The sequence below is a fragment of the Argentina silus genome (genome assembly GCF_951799395.1).
Source record: "Argentina silus genome assembly, chromosome: 10".
NCBI classification, from domain to species: Eukaryota; Metazoa; Chordata; class Actinopteri; order Argentiniformes; family Argentinidae; genus Argentina; species Argentina silus.
In genome coordinates this window covers 7,536,006-7,560,748 of record NC_139664.1, presented here as the reverse complement: position 1 = coordinate 7,560,748, position 24,743 = coordinate 7,536,006, and the positions used below count along the sequence as shown (strand labels likewise).

Genomic DNA, 24,743 nt, shown 5'->3' with positions numbered 1-24,743 from the left:
TCTCTCTCTCTCTCTCTCAGAGCCATATGGGGAGGACACTACTGAGACATACTCTGTTCCTCCTGCTCCTCCGGTCCCCTCCTCCACTCCTCCTCCTCCTCCTGTCTTCCACACCTCCTCCAGCCCCACCCTCAACTCCTCCAACTCCACCAGCAGCCCCTCTGGTGAGTCACCCCCCCCCCACCCCCCACCCCACCTTGCTCTCCTCCTCCTCTTTTCCCCTCCTTGCCCCCCCTCCCCTCATCCCTCTCTCCTCCTTGTACCCCTCTCCCGTTAGTCTTCTCTCTCTTTCCCTAGCCCCAAATACCCTTCCCCAAGTCACCCCCCTCTTCCCCTGTTATCCCTCTATCCCCTCTCCCTCTGTGCTCCTCTCCTCTTGTGTGGTGTGTGTGTGTGTGTGTGTGTGTGTGTGGTGTGTGAGTGTGTGTGTGTGTGTGTGTGTGTGTGTGTGTGTGTGTGTGTGTGTGTGTGCATGACTACAGTATGTTCTAAGCCTGCGTATGAAGCAGTGCCAAAAATATGTCATGCCAAAAGAGAGACACGTTTGACTAGCCTCCTCTATCACGCTGCCCCAAAGCCCTGGCCTCAGTCCAACCTTCCCACCAGTCCTCTTCACTACAGGGTCTCAGGGTGGCTGTCGAACAGGTTTCATAGGTCCACAGATATTCAGGCCCAGAGATATTCAGCTTCTCCATAAATGGATGTTCTATGACAGATCAATGCAATTTGGCATTGAAGCCTTCATCAAGGAGCTTACAGACAGAAGAAGACACGTCTGGATATAATGCTTTTCAAAATGGCGACATATGTAGGTGTATGGAAAAACACAGCCCAGTCAGGATCATGCTAGGCAATCCATGTTCTCTCCTCCTGCACCCTCATTATCATCATCCCTTCTTCTCCTTTTACCCATCCCATCCCATCCCCCCCCCCCTCTCTCTCTCTCTCTCTCTCTGATCTCTCCCTCCCATCCCTCGCTTCTCCAGAACCCCCCACCAACAACTCCATGACGGACAGCACGGGTAACGACACACTGTCAGGTGAGAGAGAAAGACAGAAAGAGGGGGATGCAAGGAGGGAGGGAAGCTACAGTACATCCTCTTTGAATGATATCGCCACTGCCCTAAGCTCACGGTGTAGAAGGAGAGAAGAGGAGGGAGGGAGGGAGGGAAGAAGGGAGGAGAACAGGAGGATTTTGCGATAAGCAAATACCCACGGGTCATGAGAGACTGCCTCAGGCTAACACCAACACTAACATTGCAGTTCTAAACAACAACAACAACAACAACAACAACAACAACAACAACAACACTCTGCGGTATTGCTCTAACTGCATGCTCTGTCAACCCTCTGTGGAACTACGGAACACAAGACAATAACTGGTCTCCTTAGAACTCGGAAGTGGGTTTCTGTGGTGTGTGTTTAGTGTTTTGTCTTCTTTATGAGCTGAGGTCGGGTGGTTGTGTATGAATGTGCTTGCTTGGTGAGCTAAGTGCATGTCATTGGAGAGAGAGAGCGAGAGAGAGAGAGGGAGAGAGAGAGGGAGAGGGAGGGAGAGGGAGAGAGAAAGAAAGAAAGGGAGAATACCAGATCTCAAACTTATTACACCACTTTGTTGAGCTCTGCTGCCTGTCAGACTCCATGTTTGAGCTGAACTCATAAACTGTGTGTGTGTGTGTGTGTGTGTGTGTGTGTGTGTGTGTGTGTGTGTGTGTGTGTGTGTGTGTGTGTGTGTGTGTGTGTGTGTGTGTGTGTTGTTTGTCTCTCATTGTCCAGGAGTCTAGTTAGCTATGCTGTTTTATGTTCCAACCCCAGCACTCATTCCATTAAGACAGATTTTATTGATATGATTATGGGGCAAATTTGACCTCAAACCATACTGAAGAATCTCTTTTATCTTTTATTTAAATCAAACAGCACATTTGATTTATATTGGACCCAGAGAGGGGCTGGGTAAAGTACTTGTAGTAGTATTGTACCACATCTCCATTTTAAACAGGCCTGCTCTCATGCAAGGTTGTTTGGAACAAAACACACAATGTACACATTCTGTCATCAAGACCAGGGGGCTTAGAGGAGCTCTATAGCATGAGAGCATGCACACTGTACACACACGCACACACACATCAGACAGTCCATAAGCCTGATGAAAATATGTGGGTGTGACACCCACAGATGCGTTCCCAGTGCCCTCTGTGACTGTGCAGACAGTGCTAATACACAGACTGAACAGCACATTAACGCACACACACATGCTCATAGCAAAGACAAACACACCCACACATGGATTTATACTCAAAGTTATGTGCACTGTAGCACGTACACACTCATTACAAACATTACTCTCCACATATTTTGCATTCAAACCGTGTGTGACACACACACATACTGAATGCATTTATACCAGCCATTTATTTATCACATCTTTGCTTTCCCTAGGGGTCGATTTTGCCCTAACCCCAAGGGCGGGCCTTCCAGTGGCCAAGGACGACAGCAGTAACACAGCCATCCTGATTGGCTGCCTGGTGGGAATCATCCTACTGCTATTGGCTGTCATCGCTGTCATTCTGTGGAGGCAGTACTGGAAAAAGATACTGGGCAAGGTGAGAGTCAAAATGAGAGACTGTGTGTGTGTGTGTGTGTGTGTGTGTGTGTGTGTGTGTGTGTGTGTGTGTGTGTGTGTGTGTGTGTGTGTGTGTGTGTGTGTGTGTGTGTGTGTGTGTGTGTGTGTGCGCATGTGTGCGTGTGTGTTTGTCTTTTAACACTCTTCCTTTCCCCTCCTCAGGCCCAGAGCAGTCTGTCCAGTGACGAGCTGCGTGTCCATCTGTCTGTCCCATCTGACAACGTGGTCATCAACAACACACACAGCTACTCCAGCCGTTACCAGCGCATACACACCTTCCCTGATGAGCGCGACCGCGACAGGGTGGGAGACGCTGAGTACCAGGAGCCCAGCGCCCTGCTCAGACCCAGGGACCCCCGAGACAGCACTGGTAAGACATGGTCACACATGGTCTGCCACGGCCAGTTATGGTCAGACATGGTTAGTGATGGTCAGTTATGGTCAGACATGGTTAGTGATGGTCAGCAATGGTCACACAAGGTTAGTGATGGTCAGACATGGTTAGTGATGGTCAGCTATGGTCAGTCAGGTCAGATATGGTTGGTTCGCAAACACCCAGAGTGAATGGTATGGAGACTGAGAAAGGGAGAAACAGAAAGACAAACAGACCCATGGTCAACCACATTGACGCAAAGACATGAAAGCCATGAAGTTGCAGTAAGAATGTGTTGTGTAAAATAATAAAATCCTGGAAAATGTCGAACTCCAGTCTCCACAAGCAGTACGAGGATGACTGTGGTTAATTTGTTATTGCTTAGTTTTGTGTTTGGTCCAATGTGTTTGCAACCTCTGGGTTTCGCCTGTTTGTTCTATCAATAAGCAAAGTCATTATGTGAAGAAAAGGAGAGGGGAGAGAAATGTGGTGCACAGTGAAACAAAAGGAAGATGAAGACCATAAATTCTGAATCTCAAAACATGTATAACACACCGCCAGGCACAGAGCCTGCAGATAGACTCACACACACACACACACACACAGGCCACAATAGACCTATTGTTCTTACTGAGGGGAAGGAAAAGAAAGAAGGAGAAGGAAAGAAAGAGAGAGCGAGCATTCCTGTAGTTGCGCAGCCCTGCGGGAGGTCGGCATGTTGTCTTTACCAGCCGTCTGTGTGAGTTTTTAACAAGTGTCACATTATCCTGAGGAATAACAGAATAACAGAAACATTATTCCCTTCAGTGTTTGTTGTACTTTCTGCCCCTGTGGTTATGTTGGACCACTGCCTGAGTTGTGTTAACCTTGCCTGTTTCCTTGCTATGCTGTATGTATGGTTCTGTTCTCCCCACGCCAATGAATGCCTCCCCTCCCCTTGTACTGTAACAGAGATGCTAACTGTGTGTTCTGCTAATGGTTGTGTTGTTGTGTTGTTGTTGTTGTTGTTGTGTTGTGTGTATTGTCTTGTTGCTTCATGTTGTTTGTGACATGTTGTGTGAATCGTGTCATGTGTGCCTTGTTGTGTGTGTATCGTGCCTTGTTGTGTGTGTGTGTGTGTATGTGTTTGTGTATGTGTATTACATGTATGTGTCCTCCTAGCCTTGCTGTTAAACAACCCAGCCTATCACCTACTCCTGTCAGATCAGAGACAAGGCTTGTGGCCCCTGGCCGTCCCCAGCACCTCTCAGGCTCAGGAAAAGTGCCTCAATGTGCCCCAGGGTAAGAGCTCTCTGACTGGGGGAACACAGCCAGGATACACCCTCTACTGTTCCCAGAGCTGGACCCACATTACCATTACAATGGGCCATGTAGTAGACACTGTACAAACATACAGCCTCGATACACTGGAGGTACAATTATAACTGGGGCCAAGTGGATTCTGCTACGGAGGCAACATTTCTTTAAGTCTCCAGAAACCAATGGAAATGTGAAATACCTGTGGAGTTAGCTAAAATAAAACCAAATATTTCTCCAAAACATGAACAGCTAAATGTGTCTAGAGGCAGATTTTCTGCTTGGCCCTGGTTATAATACCAAACTACCCTTCAATCAACCACCCTTTGGAACAACACTTGTGTAATATGTAGACGAGTAGTCCATAGCCTTACAGGGGTGTACGGTCAGGGCAGTCTGTGCATGTGTATAATTACAACCCCTGTCTGTCCCTCATTCATTCATTTAATCACTCAATCAATCACTCACTCACTCACTCATTCTAATAGTCATTTGTCTCAGAAAGTTAAAAAAGACAGTGGTTTGAGTTTTTTCACCCCTCTCCCCTCAAAACACAACCTTAGAGCAATTTCTTTACCAAGAGGATGGTAATATGACATGACCCTACCTCTCCCAACCTCTTTCCTCTACCTCTCCACCTCTATCTCTCCCCCTCCTCCCCCCAGCCTGTGCCATGGACATGGACCTGGAGAAGGGCATACCCCCTAATCAGGAGGAGCCTCCCCCCTACCCCGGAGCCCCTCCCTACCCGGCCCTCTCTCCCCCTGTGTCTCCCCCCAGCGTGCCCCACTACGCCGAGGCAGACATTGTGAGCCTACAGGGCGTCAGTGGCAACAACACGTATGCGGTGCCCGCCCTGACAGTGCCCAGCCCCGGGGCAGCAGACTGCACCCCTCTGCCAGAGCTTCCTCGCCAGTGCCTGGTCTTCAAAGAGAAGCTGGGGGAGGGACAGTTTGGAGAGGTAAGAAGGAGTGGAGTGTGTGTGTGTGTGTGTGTGTCTGTGTGTCTGTGGTGTGTGTGTGTGTGTGTGTGTGCGTGCATGTGTGTGTTGGGGTGTATGGCTTATGTTTATAGTTCCTGTTTTTGATGTTGACTACTCTCAGGTACACTTATGTGAGATCGAGAGCCCTCAGGACCTGCCTAACCTGGAGTTCCCCTTCAATGTGAGGAAAGGACGCCCTCTGCTGGTGGCAGTCAAGATACTGCGCCCTGACGCCTCCAAGAATGCCAGGTCAATCTTACTGTGTTTTGAGTTATTTTACTGCTTTTACTATGTCACTGCTACCACTTTGCCTTTAACTTATTTTTTTGCTGCAGACATTTTTTTGGGAGTCATGAAGCAGGATATTTATTTCACACTTCTCATCTTCAGCTCATAATATCTCTCTCTCACTCTCACTCCCTGTCTAATTTTTCCTCTTTTGCTCACCCTCTTTTCCACTTTTTCCTCTATATTTCACCCACCCCCCCATCTCCCTCCCAGGAATGACTTTCTGAAGGAGGTGAAGATCCTGTCTCGTCTGAAGGACCCCAACATCATACGTCTGCTGGGAGTGTGTGTGAGCAGTGATCCTCTCTGCATGGTCACAGAGTATATGGAGTGTGGAGACCTCAACCAGTACGTCTCCCACAGAGCCCTGCTGGACAAGACTGGCCCCACACACAACACCCCCACCATCAGGTAACACACACACACACCAACTCACACATGCTTGCCGAGCACACACACACACACACACACACACAGACATACACACACATGCACACATGAAATACAGGAGTTTGAGCAATCTTTTCAGTGCCTTAACTAATGTATGCTCTTCATTTCCTCCTCTCTCCTTTCATCCTTTCATACATCCCTCTCTCTCTCTCTCTCTCTCTCTCTCTCTCTCTCTCTCTCTCTCTCTCTCTCTCTCTCTCTCTCTCTCTCTCTCCCTCCCTCCCTCTATCTTTCAGTTACCCGGCTCTGATCTCCATGGCCAGTCAGATTGCGTCTGGGATGAAGTTCCTGGCGTCCCTGAACTTTGTCCATCGTGACCTGGCCACCCGTAACTGCCTGGTGGGGGGTGAGAAGGGCGAGAGCGGGGCGGAGCGGGGCGGGGAGCGCCCCATCAAGATAGCCGACTTTGGGATGAGCAGGAACCTGTATGCCGGAGACTACTACAGGATCCAGGGCAGGGCCGTGCTGCCCATACGCTGGATGGCCTGGGAATGCATACTGATGGTGAGATGGAGGAGAGGAAATGAGATGGAGAGGAAAATGGAGAAATGTTACGAGTGTGTGTAATGGTGATTTGACTGTGTTATATTCCTGAAACTGACGATAAATGTTATGTTTATGTGTGTGTGTGTGTGTGTGTGTGTGTGTGTGTGTGTGTGTGTGTCTGTGTCTCCCAGGGGAAGTTCACCACAGCCAGTGACGTGTGGGCATTTGGGGTGACTCTGTGGGAGATGCTGAGTGTGTGTCAGGAGCAGCCATACTCCAACCTGACTGATGAGCAGGTCATAGACAACGCAGGAGAGTTCTTCAGGGACCACGGCAGACAGGTATGCCCAAAGATAACATTTAACGACGTGTCACAACACTGACACACACACACACACACACACACACACACACACACACACACACACACACACTCACACACTCACACACTCTCTCACTCACTCTCAGACACTCAAATCTATACACACTCAAAGATACAGTATGCACACGTGTGAGTGTGTAGATCCATTATTTTAACCCTGTCTCTCTTTCTCTTTCTCTCTCTCCCTCCCCCTCCCCCCCCTCTCTCTCCCTCCCCCTCCCCCTCCCCCTCTCCATCTCTCTCAGGTATATCTGAGTCGCCCAGCTGTGTGTCCTCAGGGTCTGTACGAGCTCATGCTGAGCTGCTGGAACCGAGACTGCAAACTCCGCCCCTCCTTCGCCCACATTCACTCCTTCCTCACAGAGGATGCCATGAACATGGTGTAGAGCGAGAGAGAGAGAGAGAAAAGGAGAGAAAGATGGAAGGATGGATACACAAAGGAGTGACTTCTCTTACTTTCGTTCCTCCCTATCACAGATAGATGGAGAGATGGCTGAAATGAATGAGGGATGAGTGTGGAGGTGGAGGTATAGAGGAGGGAGGTGTGTGATGGAGGGAGAGGACAGGGGTGAGTGGGTTACTTGCTTGTATATTTTGTATTTCTCGGGCGGATGGGGCTGAGATACCGCTGGTTCGGTTTTCGTACCTACGACAGACCCCGCCCCCCAAACCTAACAACCCCCCCCCCCCCCCCCCTTTACCCCCTAAGTAGATGCCAGTCCTACATTTCATATGAATGTAACTACAATGGTTGGTGGTGGGTTTGTATCTGCATAGTGCTTTAATGGGCTGTCAATGGTCTGCTACACTTACACATAAGAAAGCCAAGCTTTAGTTTGGTTTGTGATGGGATTTAGAGTAAATGCTTGATGATAAACAGTAGATGAAGCTAACTGACAGTAACGCTGATTGACATTTATCAAAGAAGATTCATGCAATAGTAATCTGTTTTTAAAGTTAATCATTATAGTTGGAAATGTGATCTTAGTTAAATAGATTTCATTTGATCATAAACTCAACTTAATGTGTTAAGTGATAAGTAATGCATCCAGTAGCTACGTTGATATTCTGCTAATTGTTTTGGTATTTTGTAAAGTCATGTCAGGGTTCCTGGTGAAGGTTGGTTTCGTACTGTAGACATTTCTATCTCACTACGGTACGCTCAGCATAACACACACACATCTCTCCAGAGATGACACTGCACACAGGTTTGTTTTCTTCGTATGTACCAGTATACCCCAGTAAACCCCGCTATGTTTCCCAGTATATTCCCAGTATATATATACCCCGGCTCTTACTCCCAGCTCCAGCCCCTCTGTTCCAGTCTAAAGTATCTCAGACACAGGAATGTGGTAGACCCAAGACATGGTGCTACTTCATCAGTCTGAAACCCCTTTATACAGACAGGGCTGGTAGTCTGACCTCCAGACCAGGGTGTTGCGACAATGTCTTGCCCCCCTCATATTCTGCTCCCCTGGCCCACAATGCTGCGCTCTCAACATTGTCAGCACTCCGCCCACCACCCCTGCTGATCACTGGGTCTCCTTCCACACAGCTGATCCACACATGTGGACTATGAGGGTCGTGTGTGTGTGTGTGTGTGTGTGTGTGTGTGTGTGTGTGTGTGTGTGTGTGTGTGTGTGTGTGTGTGTGTGTGTGTGTGTGTGTGTGTGTGTGTGTGTGTGTGTGTGTGTGTGTGTGTGTGGTTTTGTCTCTTGTCAGTCTGGGATCCACCACAGCACAGCAGCCATGTTGTGCCAGACCAGACCACACATGGTCCGGGTGCCTCTCAGTCTCCTCTATCTTATTAGACTCTACAGCCAGAGAGAGCTGCCTAGTGTAAAGTGATGATCCTCACCAAACTGAGAAGGCAAGTCGAGGGTCCTCTCACTGCTACCGCCAAGGAGAATAAGATGGAGGACCTCAGATGGAAACTGGAAAAGTGGCCCACGCCAACTGAGAGACAACACTGCCTCATCTGCCCCCTCTATAGCTCAGATGATGGGGATGATTGATGGAGACCAGACATTGTGGAATGGATGTGAGATCAGCCGCAAGGACGACAAGAAGAGACAGAAGGGGAGGGGAGGGCCTGATATGTAAATGATTATGTCTTGTCCATGTGTGAGCACGCTCTTGTGATATTTTCTACCAGTTACAGAGGCACTGTGTCTGGCTGTGGTTGAGATGGAGAGATCAATGTAAATGGCCACTACCAGCTGCACTTTAAAACCTATACCCTGGGCTAGGATTCAATACTGTTAATATAGACATCCCTCATTCGCTTCTTCCTTGATGTAATCACTGTTCTGACATGACTGGATCGTTGAAAGCGATGTCTTGGAAGCGCTGCTTTCACCGAACAAATCATTTGAGATCAGTGGTTACTTCAAGGCAGGGGAGAAAGAAAGGATGCTTTATTTGAAAGCTTTCTAACAGGGTAACAGTCGGTCTCCCAGTGGCGTTGGAATCCAGCACTCCAACAGGGCGTCGCTGACCTCACAGGTGTAAACATTTCTTATCATTTCAACATGCCATGCGTTGGATTCACCCTTTATGACAAAGGTGCATGAATCCATGGCATCTCAAACTTAGGGGTCAGATGCCAAAAAGCGGTCAATGTCTTTTTTTGGTGATTTATACCGCCTTGTCAAAAACAGTTCTCGAGGAAATACCAGTTTAGGGAACCTCTGCATTATTATGAGGAAAGGCAGAACACATCCAAAAACTCCTAACTGTGCCTGTGCTCGATAACCAGGAGGAGACAACTGACACAAACTAATGTGGAAATGTCGTCTAAGTAGTGAAGAACTCTCCTGGTGGCGCTGCAGAGAAAGTGCTTTGCCTTTTGTCCTTGTGTGTCAGTAACCTCTTCATTATCCCATAGACATAACAAGCTGACCATGGTGGAGTCTATCTGCCGTACTGATGATGATTGTACAGAACTGTATGTCTGTCTGATTTGATCAAGATGACAGTATCAAGTAATCCTTGTTTACTGACTGAATGAGTGTGAATGGTTGTGCCATTTGAATACAGTATGTGCTTCTCAATTAGATTTTTTTTGATACACTGTACTGTAGGTCAACTAAACCCATATTTTTATAAATATATATATATATATATACTGTATGTACTTAGACACTCCTTGTTGTCAGTGATTTTCGTCCTTTGTCTTCGTAGCTAAACCTAATGATGTGTACATATTTTAAGGACAGAATTTAATTTTGTTCACTAATATATGGAATTTCTTCGTTACATTTGGGGTCTCTATTTTGTTCCTTTGTAGAAGCTTGCTACCTTGATGCCATTGTAATTCATCGTGTCATCTATTTTTTTAGATGTTTTAATAAAGTTAATCTTTTCAAATAAAGCAAGGAAGAACATTCTACTTTGTACTATTTTATGTGAAACTCCAGTCTTACATCAAACTGTTCTAGCACACACACACACACACACACACAACACAGTACCATACATCTGGACACTCAGTAAAGAAACATTGGAGGTCAAAGGGATTGAGTTAGGAAATTTATTATTGTTTTCATGTAATTTGACCATAACATTTATATCCAAATCTGTTTCTAATATTCATAAACTCAGTGCACTTGTATACATTTACTCTATGTGTAAGGCAAGCATAATTTTGGCAAGTTAACAAAGCTTGGACAATTACGGTCATAGTGAGAGATACATTTTCTAAAATGGTAGATAAAATGTTTACAAACAATACCCATGATCATGATTCAGGTGAACAAAAGAGGAAAAGCTAATGTTTGGCTTTCCATGGTAACCTGTAAAGCCAAAGCTACAGGCTTAATACATGTCACAACAGGCAGGGAAGTAACGTTAATGTCTAACTTAACAAATTTCAGAGAGTTAGCCTTTAGGTTGATAGGTTAGCCAGGCACTTGTTGGTAAGAAAATGCATAAAAAGCAGCCGGGGAACTTTGGAATATTGTTGTTCAGGAAAAGAAAAGCTCCTGGAATCCTGAGCAGAGGTATAGAATGTACCCTGACCACAACAAGTGTTTATGACAACAACAACAACAACAACAACAACAACCTACTACAACAGCATTACATAGGGCTGTGATCAGCACAACTTGGACAATCAGGAAAACAGAGGCTGTCAGTCTATTTTAATGATAGGATACAGATATGAAGGGAAATAAAATAAAATAATATATAATTCTATTCTATTTGTCTAGGCGCTCCCTGTATACACACCACCAGAACAATACGACTTTATGGAACATTTCATGCATTACTATTCATACAATCAACATTACCTTAACCTCAAGCAGGAAGTCATTCAAGCACCAAGTACACATCTGTATGGTGCACCTGACCTATATAGGAACAGACACTTCAGAGACAATGCAGCAAAGTCAAAGCCAACTCTTCACTCTGTCATATGAACATTTTCTCATTGCTCTCAGCAGAAAAACCCCAGACTGCGACCACCAACTTTCTTTCTTTCACTTTACAGAACCTCCTCAGCAGACATCCTCAGCAGAACGGTAAATGAATCCACAATGAGTGTGGGTCAGAAAGTCGTGCACTGGTGTGTATGGATTGCATTTTTGTCATCCTTCAACCACAAGGCACTAGCCATTTAAGAATGAAAATAAATGATTTGTTAGAGTCCAGGTCATTAATTAGGGTCTAGAGATTATAAGAACATAACATCTACAATTAGAATGTTTCACGGTAGGTCTACATAAAGCTAGGATATATAAAAGACCAGGATATATGAAGGCTCTAAGAACTTCAAAAGATATCCTTCTTTTGTGAAAATAAAACATTGCAAGCCAATTATAACTATACAGACTATTATGTTACCACAGCCAGTGTTGAAAGTGATCAGTCAGCTGATATTCATCTAACCAAAGAGCGGATGTGTCATGGCTTCCTATGAACAATAAAAGGCACTGAGAAGAAAATCATAGTTCCTCTTGAACCACAATCACATCCCAATGAAATGAAAAACAACATCTAAAAGTAACACTACGTAACAGGAACTGTTATGAACAGTTTATGGACCCAGAGTAAAGCAGGAGTAATTATTTAAAAAAAACAAAACACTAGATATTGGAAGAGAGAGTACAAAACGGTAGGGAGGAGACGAACACGACTACTACGGAGGCTGCATCTGGCTAGACCATCTGGCTCCTTTACTTCATCTGCATTGACTTTGATGTAGATATGGGCAGGTAACAGCATCTACCTTACAATAAACACCAATCCTGTGTTTTCATATCAGTGCAGCAGAACAAGTAGAGGAGGCCACTTTAGACTATTGGGACAGCCCTAAGAAAGATAGACGGTACATTACGATCACTGGCATGCAGAAGGACAGGACTACATTCTGAGAAGTAGTGATAGTGGTTATAGGCACTAGGGGGCGATAATCGAGCTCCAGGTCATTGACGCCTCGCCTGTTTCTCGGCTCCCTTCTCAACCCATGCGTGTGGATCCTGTCACCTGTAGAGGGAGGGACAAGAATGTTGGTATGTGCAGACAAATATTACAGACAGACAGGCAGGCAGACAAACACACCAAAGAAAGAGAGACACAGACACATGCACACACCAACACACCTGTGAGATGTTGATTCCAGTGAGTTTCTCCACAGCGGCAGGTAGCCTGACCATGACGTCCAGCACCTCTCCTGTCAGCTTGGCCGCGCCCACCTCTGCCCCACCGCTGGAAATCATGGTAATCTTCTTGGCATTGGAAAGGGGCTTGCTGATCTCCTCTGCCATCTACAGGACAAGGGGGCAAACAGTGGTTTAGGAGATGGAACACCAAACCACCAAAGAGCAATAGGACCGTAGGCTGACATCGTCTCTTACAGCACAAAGTCTAAATGTATTCATCCATCTATCGACTGTATACATCAACTTGTTGAAGTCTAGACATCCATATTTTCCCTCTATGTAATTTCCCATTCATCCTCGTCCCAGTATCCCAGTAGAACCATGGCTACTTATTATTGACTTGTTATTGGATATTGACATAGTACTTTATTGCACCTTATCACTTATTGCCTATTGTGTACTTCCTTTTACTTTCTTTGTTATATTTCACTGCACTGTTGAGAGGTAGCTTGTAGTAAAGAATGTCATTATACCATTTAGGTTGTGTATCCTGTGCATATGATAAATAAACTTGGGACTGATTTGATTTGAAACTGACCAGTGGCAGTTTCTCCAGCAGCATGTCCACCATTGCGCCCTCCTTGTACTGCTTAAAGGCTTCTGCCTTCTTGGTCATCTGCTCAGCCTCGGCCCTGCCCTTAGCCTCCAGAGCAAAGGCCTCCGCATCCCCCTTCATCTACACACAGAAAAAACCACATCAAAGTAAGAGAATAGCTTTCCATATAAGTATACTGACTGTAAATACATTACTAATGCATCTCCTCTCTCAGACAGGAGGGAGGGATTGGGAAGGAGCGTATGCAGAGAGAGAGAGAGAGAGAGAGAGAGAGAGAGAGAGAGAGAGAGAGAGAGAAAAAGGCAGGAAATTGAGGTATTTTGTTAGGACTGCAGACAAATAATACATTCAAGGGAATAACAGGGTGACAAAGCATATCCAACATGAATGACGAGGGAGGAAGTACTTATAACAACAGGCTACTTCACCAGAACAGGAGAACACATTCATCTAATGAACATAGAGAGGGGGAGGGAGGGGGAGGGAGGGGGAGACAGAGGGGAGAAGCAAGGAGGCATGTATAGAGAAATACCCGCCTATTCTAGGGGCTGAACAGACAGATAACAGAAGTGAAACGAGGAGAAATAGAAAACGGTGTGAAGTGGAGAAACGGCAGGGAGGAGAAAGAAAGAGAGAGACAAAGGAAGGAAAGGAGTGTGGGAGAGAGAAGAGAGGAGGTGGAGAAGACAGAAAAGCAGCACTGTTGAACTCACTCTGATGGACTCTGCCTCAGCCTCTGCTTCCATGATGAGCTGCAGACTGTGAAAAAGAAAGAGACAATGAAGGAGATAAATAGTTAGAGAGAGAGAGAGAGAGAGAGAGAGAGAGAGAGAGAGAGAGAGAGAGAGAGAGAGAGAGAGGTTGGGTTTAGTTGAGCAGTTGTGTGGAACACCAGAACTCCAGTTTTACTATGAAACAGTTCAGACAAGAGTATCGGTACTCCATATTCAGCCGCATCAGAACATCTCAACAGACAACATGTCCTCACCGTTCAGCCTCGGCCAGCTTCTCCAGGCGGTATCTCTCAGCCTCAGCGGGCTTCTTCACCTTGGCCTCCAGCTCCTTCTCCTTGCGGGTGATCTCCTGCTCCTGCAGCATGATCTGCTGGGCGCGCTCCACCACCTTCACCTGCATTGTCTCCTCCTCAATACGCTGCTTGGTCTTGGCCACCTGGCAGGAGAGGGAAGGAGGGTTAGATTACAGTGGGTGTCGGGTTTCTGGCCGCTCCCATAACCAATTAAGGTACAATTGATGCGAAACAGGAGGACTGGCCTTGTTTTGGCCAAGGTGTGTGTTTGCAAAAATCCCACCCACCCAGGCTTTCAATTAAAATCTCCACAAATAAATTCCTCTACCATACACAGCAGCACTTTTTTTCCTCTCCATGTGTCAGTAGTACTGTTTGCGAGTTGTGCATCTCTGCGACACAAACAGCTAGCGAACGTGAGCTAGCTATGTAGCTAGCTACACACAACAAGAAGGCACCGCGATAAATGAGTGCCTCTATTTTGGTTATCAAGTTTGCGTCCCCTTTGATCATGTGACGTTACAAAAAGTCATTAGGAATTCACCACCGGTGTGTCTCAGGGAGATGATGACGTGCTGATGTCATGTCCAGTACCTGAAGCTGATAGGCCATCTCTGACTCGGGGCCTTCTTGGTGTTGACCTCGTAGTCATAGCTGGCCTTCTTCAGCTCGTAGTCCCTCTGGGCTTTGGCCATCTCAATCTCATTCACATACTGGGCTGACACCTTCTCCTGCATCGCATGGGCCTCCTACAGAGGCAAGGGGAGAGGGGGGACAGAGACATTATTCTCAACATTTCAGTGAAGGTCTGGTGGTTTTGGCAGACGGCCAAAGAGAGAGACAGTGATAAACAGAGAGAGGCTTTTACCCTGATTACTGCGTCTCGTTTGTACTGAGCCTCTCCAATCCTGGCATCCTTCTGCACTTGAGCTGTCCTAGCTTTACCCAGGGAGTGGAGATAGTCCTGAGAGAGAGAGAGAGAGAGAGAGAGAGAGAGAGAGAGAGAGAGAGAGAGAGAGAGAGACAGACAGACAGACAGACAGACAGACAGAGACTTGGTTTAAATTTACTGTAAATAACACTGAACATACATGAATGTATGAGAAAGAGGAGGGAGGACAGCACTGACTGGCCAGAGATAGGGAGTGTACCTGGTCATCGTGAACGTCCTTGAGCGTGTAGCTGACCACACCGATGCCCATGTTGACCAGGTCAGATGATGCCACCTTAAACACCTGTTCAGAGAACTTCTTACGGTCCTGGTAGATCTCCTACAGGGGGCGCCACACAGGGAGGAGAAGACACAACATAACTACCCAGCTTAATAAGATAGAATCTGTCAGTGCTGCATAATGAAGATAAATCCCCTGGGTGTGGTATAGGCATGTGCTGAGTATGTCAGGATAAGGGCAAGTTATGGCTTATCCTACACCCACACATTTAGGGAATGCATGCCTTTATGTACGGTTAAAATGACAGGCATCTCTGGGAGAGGTGTGTGTGGGTGTGTACACACCTCCACAGTCAGATGGGCGATTATGGCCCTCTGGTGGCCCTCCAGTGTCTCCAGGGCGATCGTGGCGATCTCAGCCTCAGACTTGCCCATGAACATCTGGCAGGCAGTGGCCAGCATCTCCTTGTTCTGGCCCTGGATCTTCACCTACGGGTGGGAGGACGGCGAGGGGGTGAAACGTGTTATGGAAAATACATCGATAGAACTGTTTTCAGGTTATACACTTTCATATGACTGATACAACTTGTGTAAATACTGTGATTATATTTTCTCTTGCCACACCTCTAAAGTTCTATAGCCATTGTTCTGAGAAGCACTGTATAATTTACCTTATGAACAGCGGTGGTTTCGGAGGGAGTGGTGAGGGAGAGCAGTAATGGGGGGACAGACGTATCTTACAGATAGGTGTGAAATGTTGAACGCCGATTGATCAGTAAGAAAGTCTCCCCATTGTTCATTCTCTCCCGCCTTCTCTCACGTAAGCACAAACCCATCAGCCGATAGCCTTGGCGGCGCCTACCATTATGTTTAAACTGTATAAAAGACAACCCTGATAATCGCCTCTTTAGACTTGTGCTGAACAGACCCCCGGATCTACGCTGGGCTGCTGTTACGCTCTTGTCTCTTGTTTGCAAGCAATAAATACCGGACTCAGATATTGTGGCTACTCAGGACTTGTTTCTTGATTCTTACCTCCGAAGAGCTGAAGTACAGAGTGGTAAATCCTAGACTTCCACCACAAACGCCACATCACACTCTTCTTCCTCCAGGCAACAACACTGCATAGGCTGGATTGAAATAGTGTGGATGTAGATAGTAAATATGGTTTGGTGCATACCTGGGCGATGCCTGTGACAGAGATGGGCACTCCATGGCGGGTGTACACCTTATCACTCTTCACATTCAGAGTCAGGGTGTTCAGTGTGATCCTGAGAGAGAGAAAGAGAGGAGAGAGAGAGAGCGAGAGAGAGGGAGAGAGAGAGAGAGAGAGAGAGAGAGAGAGAGAGAGGAGAGAGAGGACCAGAGATAGAAAGTAGTTAAGTAGGATAGACAGAAGTAGGAAAAAGTGAGTCAGTGGGAATTACTACAGAGGCTCCAAATAACAAAGGTTGTGTTACATCACAAGCTTAAAGGGCAGGCAGCCTGATATGTTCCAGTCAAGTCAGTATTGATGAAGAAAGGAGAGTGGGGGAGAGATAGGCGACATACCTCTGGATCTTTTGAATACATGGTAAGACAAACACTCTTCCTCCTGCAATCATTAATGGAGGGGAACGGCCAAAGCCTGGAGGGAAAGAGAAGAAAAATGGGGCACAATCAGAGAAGTCATTCAGTATGACTCTGTAGGCCTGTGTGTTTGAATGCCATGAGTTACTTCTACATAGATGAGAGTAATGAGATTACACTCTTTGGATTATAGATTACATTACTGTCTCTTAGCCAATATGTTTACTTTGCATCTCAGAACACCACAATTCAGATAGTAAGACATTACATGGAATAGCACATTCTACGGGACTGACAGACACTATTGTGAAATTAAAACAAGATTGAGAGCTGATTGCACTGGACCCAAAAATTCCAGGTTTACTACACACACTTTGACCTTTTCACCTGTCATCATGTGATTCCATTGAGCAACTCTGATGTCAATCATGAGCCTACATGATGTTTAGAGACTTTAGGCCATTGCTGTAACTGTAAACAATCGCTATAAACTCAACAGCGTCATCATACAGGTTATAACATATTACAACCCAAATTAAAGTGAATGTGAATCATGACAATATTGAGGAGTTGGATTGGGGTAAGATTTCTCAACCTGGGGTTATTGTAGGTTTCTAAACTTCTTGACTGCATTGCTGTGTCAAATTAAGTACAGTGATGATTGTTCTAGAAAGACTAGGCCTAAACATGGAGACACAGGCTACTAGGCTAGACTTGAATAATAAAATATCTTACCGGACACAACCATGGCTTCATTGGGACCACAAGTGTAGAACATCTTGCTTTTGGCCTAAGAGCTGTAAACAAATATTTCAGTGAGGATCATATTGATGACAATTTACAATCCTCTGTAACATCTAGTAAGTTAGTTCAGATATAAAGAACTATCTATATGGAGACAGATTGAATATTGACTGAATATTATTGTAAACAAAAAGGAATACAACTCACAAATGTGTGCCATAATCGATAAACAAAAAACACAAAGCACAAGTATAGTTTACCATCCACAAAGCTCTTGATTTGTAAAAAAACATTTAAATAAATGCAAAATGATTTGTAAATATCTAAAAAGATTTGGGAGTAAATGCTCTGACATTTGCAAACAAACACCACAATGTGTGAATAAAAACAAAAAGCAGTGACAAACATCTTTCCAAAGTTATAAATAAAAGCACTGCATTGTGTAGATATACAATCATTTCAATACAACATGTTTGAGTTATAACTGTTGTTGAATCTTCATTTGTGGATCACATTACGTCTGTGGATTTGTTTACAGACTTTGGCACACATTTTCCGCTTGTACATGCAAAAAATAGGTGTTTTGTTTGTGGATAGTCAATTATATTGGTTTAGTTTTGGTTGATCTACTTCTTTAGGACATCTCATATTTCTACTGGATATTGGTTACAAATAGTAAGGAGCAAGAGAAGATTCGATCTCAAGTTTAAACATAGTATTATTGAGATCTTGAGCTAAAATTGAAAATGTGTTTAAATATAGGCTTCATTATGAAGTAGTGTCTCAACTCAATTTGGCACTTGTCTGCCTCAATTGACAGATGTTCATGCCAATCACGCAAAACCAACCCTCCAACAGCCCAGCCCTACTATTTTTGCCCCCCCCCGCCCCCATTGGATGAAGACCCCCGCCCTTGCGGAATTCAACTGTCATTGGACTTGACGTCCGATTGAGTTACCCCCGCCCCACTTAATTACGGTAGCTAAGCTAGCTAAGACTCTTACGGCGTTCTCCAAAATATTAATGGTAGGCTGTGAGTTGGTAGTTCGACGAAAGCTAGACAAAAGCTAGACGAAATGTGCCACCATCTCCTATCCCACTTCATATCTATGAAGTTGAATGGTTTCTCTAAGATTTTGCTCGATTCGTATACCACGTAATAGCTAGCTAGCTAACTAATTAGCATGCTAGCCAACTTGCTATTTGAAAACCGCACACACGATTTATGGAAAAATCCCATGTTTACATTAGCTATGTTGCAAGAGAAAACAAATGATTGACAATGCATCTTCGTCTTATTTCTGTAATCTTACCAGTCCTTACTTCTCTGAGTCCTGAATATGTGCTGACTCCCGAGTGTTTATAACGTTCTCCGATTTACTGGAAGGCTGGAGCCTTGTTACTGGAATGGCAAAAATGTCAACTTGAATGGAGAGAATACATTGACCACGCCCATACGGGACATAATTTCTCGCTATATGTCGCTCTCTAGTGGTTAAATATTTCAATGTTAATTTTCTATTATTATTTTTTTAATATTAATGCGAACCACTGGAAAACCATGGCTTTCACTAGTTGCCATGCCATCATCAATTAGCAGATGATGCCTTTGCATTCTTCTATGCCTCTGACACTTGGACGTGTGAAGTATGGGCACAGTCATCCCTGTGTGTGTGTGTGTGTGTGTGTGTGTGTGTGTGTGTGTGTGTGTGCGTGTGTGTGTGCGTGTGCGTGTGTGTGTGTGTGTTGCCTTGAATTAGTCAAATTCATAGACACACAAGTGCCTATTCATTGATATTACAAGAACGGTACAACATTTGAGATGCCAATTTCAGGGTCTTTTTGCCTGTGCAGAACATAGGCAAAAAGACCCTGAAAATGGCATCTCAAATGTTGTACCGTTCTTTTCTCACGCATAGTCAATTATGGACTGATCCCCCTTGCCTCACTCATGACCCTCCCCTGGCCACTGGATCCATTGATAATAGGCTGAGTCACTTCTAATCAAATGAAATGAAATCTATTTGTATAGCACTTTTTACAAGACAATTGTCTCAAAATGCTTTATAACAAGACAAATACTAAACAATATAATATAATAAATCCAATACAAACAATATGAACTAACACCGAACCATACACCCCCAAAAAGCAAGCCAGCAAAGAAAAAGAAACTCCCTAGGAGGAAGAAACCTTGAGAGGAACTTCTTCTGAGCCAATCCCGATCTACAACAGCGGGGGCTGGAGATAGCCATGCCCAGACCACTACCCCTGCCTCGTTTTGGACTGGGCCCAGAGATATAAATCCGTTGTCCCCATCAGCTTCGTTGTGGTTGCGTCTTCGTAGTGCTGTAGAGGTCCGCTGTCTTTGTGGCTCAAAACTTTTACCATTCAGAATGAGGGAAATCGTTCACATCCAGGCCGGCCAGTGCGGTAACCAAATTGGTGCCAAGGTAAGTATGATTTATCATCTAAATTCTAAACTTTCGACTGGATTTGTTTGTCTCACATCAACGGGCGTCTGCGCTTGAGTCTCTACGATCTATTGAGCAAATTTCAGAGCTGCACAGGCAGCATTATTGTCTGAAAAGATCAATCTATTCTTCACTTGTCAAAGTGTGCAATGCTATTTTGCCCCTCTGCCTTGTACAAACGTGACAGACTTGCGTTCAAGACAACGGCATTATACAAGTATGATAGACTATTAAAAAAATAAATCTAGATGAATTCGCGATCGATATATCGATTAGATGTATTCCTGCGGGCAGATGTCGAGTGAGCGTTCGTTCGATGAAGGGGAGAGGCAGGAGAGCATTGTGGAGGGTGGATCGTAGAAAATTAACAAAAAAGGAGAATAAAATAGTATTTTGGAAAGGAATGTCATTTGTTGGAGCTTTTCTATCAGTGAGAAAAAAACGTTGACATTGCTTTGTCCTCAAATAAATCACATTTTCAGTGACTGATTGGATTTGTGGAAGATAAGCATCAGATACCCGGCTATCATACAGTGGTTGACAAGCTGCTTCACAGTCATTATCTACATCACATTTATAACTTATCATCGACAATAGACCACATATGGTCCAGTCAGACCAATCAAATGCTATATCAAGGGGTCTACAATGGTAGTCAAAGATCATGCAGTCATTATAGATCCATATGAGCAAGGCCCCTCATCTGACAAATAATCTCATCATAATCATGATGGCATACTGTAGCCCCTAACTGCTGACGTTGATTTTAATGTTCACTGAAACAGTGCCTGCCTCTTTCTAATCAACGTCTTTCCTCTCCAAAACCAAATTAGGGATGGGGTGGGGGAGGGACAGAGGAAACAGCTGATGCACAGAGGGTTTTAGGCTGATTTTAATTCCCCTCTACATCAGAGAGGGAGAAAAAGAAGGACTTTCATGGAAAAATATATTACTTTTGGGCTAGCTCAAATTTGTTGGACATTTTCCTTGGCAATGTTGAAACCACTAAGTCCTATAGAGAAATAGTCTATTTTCCAAAGGAGAGAGCTCCATTATGGAATAGAGCATAACCATACATTCAAGACAAAGCCTTTCTACAAAGTATACAGTATCCTTTGATCATCACATTCACCTCATCAATGTCCATTTCAGAGTTTTCTTAGTATGGTGTTAAAACAACATTTTTGGTGACCTAACTGCCATTAGACTACTCCCTCCTGGGTCTCATTGGGTTGGATGGCCACCCGGTCTGATTGACAGGGCCACTGAAGGGTTACATTGTAGTGAATTAGGGTCAGTGACAGGGTGTGGCACAGCTTTCCTGCTTATTGTCCCCATTCTTTCAATGCAATTATTTTCAGTCCTCCCCGATAACTATCTATCTATGCTCGTCCTCCTTCTCCCTGTCTCTTTCGGTCACTCTTTGTCAGTCATCACTCTCTCAAACCCTCTCGCCATCTTCATGTAGTTATCTCCCTCAGATTAAGGTCACTCGGTCATTTTTGCCTTACATGTTTTATTTGTGTTTTTTTTTTTATCAAAACGACACTACATTGACTCCATACAGTTGAGTAGAAGCAAATCTCTTTCAACCGCTGAGCTGAAACACAGGCTTATCCAGATTACTCCAAATCCTCCCTTAATTCTGCTCTTCACAGAAAATCAGTAGAGACACTACCACAAACAAATGTCTGAAACAGATGCTCACAAACACACACACACACTCTGACGCCTAAACCCAAGCATAGTACTCAAGCGGTGAGGAAGACATTAGTTCAGACCTCGAGACAATCAGCGTTCTCAGTGTAATGTGACTGCCAGCACATGGAGTTCATTTTCAGATTTGCCTGGGGAGCGATCTGTGGGTCCTTTGTCCTCTCCCCCTTGCCTTGCAGTACCAAATGCCTCATCTGTCAGAATAACACTGTTCTTCCCAGCCAACTCAGTGTATGAATATGTAGACGTTACAGCTGTATTTAGTTATGGTGGAGTAGATGGAGATGATTTAGCTAACTTAGAATCTGCAGTCATTTTCATCACGTTCCAAAACAAAGAGAGACTTTGGTTCTGGCCATGCTCATGTCTTTGCCTGCTGTATTCCCCTTTGCTGTATTTTACTCAGACACAAACCAGGAAACTGTCATGTGATTCCCTCCATTTTGTGTCTATAGTTCTGGGAGGTGATAAGCGATGAACATGGAATTGACCCCACAGGCACCTACCATGGAGACAGTGACCTGCAGCTGGACAGAATCAGTGTCTACTACAATGAGGCTACAGGTACCCCATCTTTGATCTCAATACTTATTTTTAAAAAGGGGAATGAGGATTGTGTTTCATTTTCTCTGAAATTCAAAAGGTTTTGTTGTATAAACCTCATACTATAATCCTACTGTGTTTTAGTTTTTAGAATACTCTTTTCCTTTAAGGAGTATTGCATTTTTGTGAAACAGACCATGGTTCTCTGCCGTCTTGAGCTGGTGTCTTTTTCTTTCTCCCCTTTCTCTCTTCCTCTTCCTCTCCCTCTCACCCATGGAGGTGGTAAATATGTGCCCAGAGCCATCTTGGTGGACCTGGAGCCTGGCACCATGGACTCTGTGAGGTCCGGACCCTTTGGACAGGTCTTCAGACCTGACAACTTTGTGTTCGGTGGGTGGGCAAAAGATGACTTCTCTCGTTAATGGATAGGATGTGAAGGAGAGTCACCATGAATACTATATGCATACATGTTCTAGTATCTCTGACTATACAATATTATCATAACTGTCAGTCAGTAAATTCTCCTGTCCTCATCCCTCGGTTCCTCTCCCATCCTCAGGCCAGAGTGGTGCAGGTAACAACTGGGCCAAGGGCCACTACACAGAGGGAGCTGAACTGGTGGACTCAGTTCTGGACGTGATCCGTAAAGAGGCTGAGAACTGTGACTGTCTGCAGGGCTTCCAGCTCACCCACTCCCTGGGCGGTGGCACCGGCTCGGGAATGGGCACACTGCTCATCAGCAAGATCCGTGAAGAGTACCCTGACCGCATCATGAACACATTCAGCGTGGTACCCTCACCTAAGGTAAACAGCACTTGTAATTCAGCTAGTTGCTGCCATTTTTACTGCGTTTTTTTTTATTTTTTTTATTTCCGAATAAATATTCTCTCTCTGTCTGTCTTTCTCTTTCCAGGTGTCAGATACAGTGGTAGAGCCCTACAACGCCACCCTCTCCGTTCACCAGCTGGTGGAGAACACAGACGAGACCTACTGCATCGACAACGAGGCCCTCTATGACATTTGCTTCCGCACGCTCAAACTCACCACACCCACCTATGGAGACCTCAACCACCTGGTGTCCGCCACCATGAGTGGTGTGACCACTTGCCTTCGTTTCCCTGGCCAGCTCAATGCCGACCTCCGCAAACTGGCCGTCAACATGGTGCCCTTCCCCCGTCTGCACTTCTTCATGCCGGGCTTTGCCCCTCTGACCAGCAGGGGGAGCCAGCAGTACCGTGCCCTCACCGTGCCTGAGCTCACCCAGCAGGTGTTTGATGCCAAGAACATGATGGCAGCCTGCGACCCCCGCCACGGCCGCTACCTCACGGTGGCCGCAGTGTTCCGTGGACGCATGTCCATGAAGGAGGTGGATGAGCAGATGCTCAACATCCAGAACAAGAACAGCAGCTATTTCGTAGAATGGATCCCCAATAACGTCAAGACCGCTGTGTGTGACATTCCTCCCCGTGGCCTCAAGATGGCCGTCACCTTCATTGGCAACAGCACAGCCATCCAGGAGCTGTTCAAGCGCATCTCCGAGCAGTTCACCGCCATGTTCCGTCGTAAGGCCTTCTTGCACTGGTACACCGGGGAGGGCATGGACGAGATGGAGTTCACCGAGGCTGAGAGCAACATGAACGACCTGGTGTCTGAGTACCAGCAGTACCAGGACGCCACCGCAGAGGAGGAGGGCGAGTTTGAGGAAGAGGCTGAAGATGACGCTTGAAGACAGGACGAGATGTGAAGACAGCATCTCTGAGATCCAGGAGAAAGGCCAAAATGAAGCAGAATCCACATGGAAAAACGTCTTAAAAGAATTGAACAGAAAAAAGTGAAAAGTTGAAAAGGGGTTAAAAAAACTGTGAGAATTGAGTTTTATAAAAAGCATTTGAGTACAGTAAACCACTCCATTGTGACAAATAAATACATTTGCCAAATGGAAAAAATACATCTGTGTTTGTCCTAATTTCTTCACAAACAAATGATGAATACAACTTCACAACATCCAAAACAAATGTCTGTCAATTCACCAGTCAACCTTACTAACCAACAGCAGACATACTTTCTGAACTATTCCCTGAGGGCCATCGCAGTCTGAGAGAGTACTTACACTAGGCTATATATAGAATAGATTGTATAACTGCACAAACAAATACTAGTCGTAAAGAGGGCCTTTCATTGAAGGCAATTTGACACCTTATATAATGAGTGTACAGCACAAACTACATTAATACTGAGTAATTGCAGGCAGATCACAAGTTATCAAGCCATGCACATTGTGAAAGCTATGACACAGGGATAAGTGGGGACTTTTAAAGGTTCTGTGAGTGCATTGAGTCATGAAAGGTTAGACTCACTTGGAAGCCAACCAGCACATTAGGGGGGCATATTGATGCACAC

The 24,743-nt window shown here is 45.2% G+C and overlaps 3 protein-coding genes across 6 annotated transcripts in view; 2 read left to right on the top strand and 1 right to left on the bottom strand.

Annotated features, from left to right (window-relative positions):
- ddr1 (discoidin domain receptor tyrosine kinase 1) overlaps window positions 1-10,253 on the top strand; it is a 31,978-nt gene extending 21,725 nt beyond the window's left edge. The window contains exons 10-20 of one of the 4 annotated variants that reach the window (XM_083678804.1): window positions 21-164; window positions 987-1,040; window positions 2,440-2,603; window positions 2,786-2,993; window positions 4,200-4,277; window positions 4,958-5,253; window positions 5,396-5,523; window positions 5,776-5,973; window positions 6,249-6,516; window positions 6,690-6,839; window positions 7,126-10,253. In XM_083678804.1, the coding sequence (XP_083534930.1) occupies window positions 21-164; window positions 987-1,040; window positions 2,440-2,603; window positions 2,786-2,993; window positions 4,200-4,277; window positions 4,958-5,253; window positions 5,396-5,523; window positions 5,776-5,973; window positions 6,249-6,516; window positions 6,690-6,839; window positions 7,126-7,266 (1,829 nt within the window). In that variant the 3' untranslated portion in view covers window positions 7,267-10,253. Of the gene's footprint in view, window positions 1-20; window positions 165-986; window positions 1,041-2,439; window positions 2,604-2,785; window positions 2,994-4,157; window positions 4,278-4,957; window positions 5,254-5,395; window positions 5,524-5,775; window positions 5,974-6,248; window positions 6,517-6,689; window positions 6,840-7,125 lie in introns of all 4 variants that reach the window. The other 3 variants (XM_083678803.1, XM_083678805.1, XM_083678806.1) reach the window with 3 other exon arrangements.
- Window positions 10,254-10,404: 151 nt separating this feature from the next.
- Window positions 10,405-19,012, bottom strand: flot1b (flotillin 1b). Its single transcript, XM_083679697.1, is given in 14 exon segments — window positions 10,405-12,367; window positions 12,484-12,648; window positions 13,082-13,219; window positions 13,813-13,858; window positions 14,088-14,269; window positions 14,721-14,747; window positions 14,750-14,875; window positions 14,995-15,090; window positions 15,278-15,397; window positions 15,643-15,786; window positions 16,478-16,568; window positions 16,849-16,924; window positions 17,602-17,663; window positions 18,924-19,012. Coding segments are annotated over 13 exon segments (1,281 nt in total). The 5' UTR covers window positions 17,645-17,663; window positions 18,924-19,012; the 3' UTR covers window positions 10,405-12,340.
- Window positions 19,013-19,955: 943 nt separating this feature from the next.
- tubb5 (tubulin, beta 5) lies at window positions 19,956-24,243 on the top strand. The gene is made up of 5 exons (XM_083678099.1): window positions 19,956-20,063; window positions 22,256-22,364; window positions 22,623-22,733; window positions 22,903-23,147; window positions 23,257-24,243. Exons 1-5 carry the CDS (start codon window positions 20,007-20,009, stop codon window positions 24,067-24,069), a joined length of 1,335 nt encoding a protein of 444 aa, XP_083534225.1. The 5' UTR covers window positions 19,956-20,006; the 3' UTR covers window positions 24,070-24,243.
- Window positions 24,244-24,743: the final 500 nt, after the last annotated feature.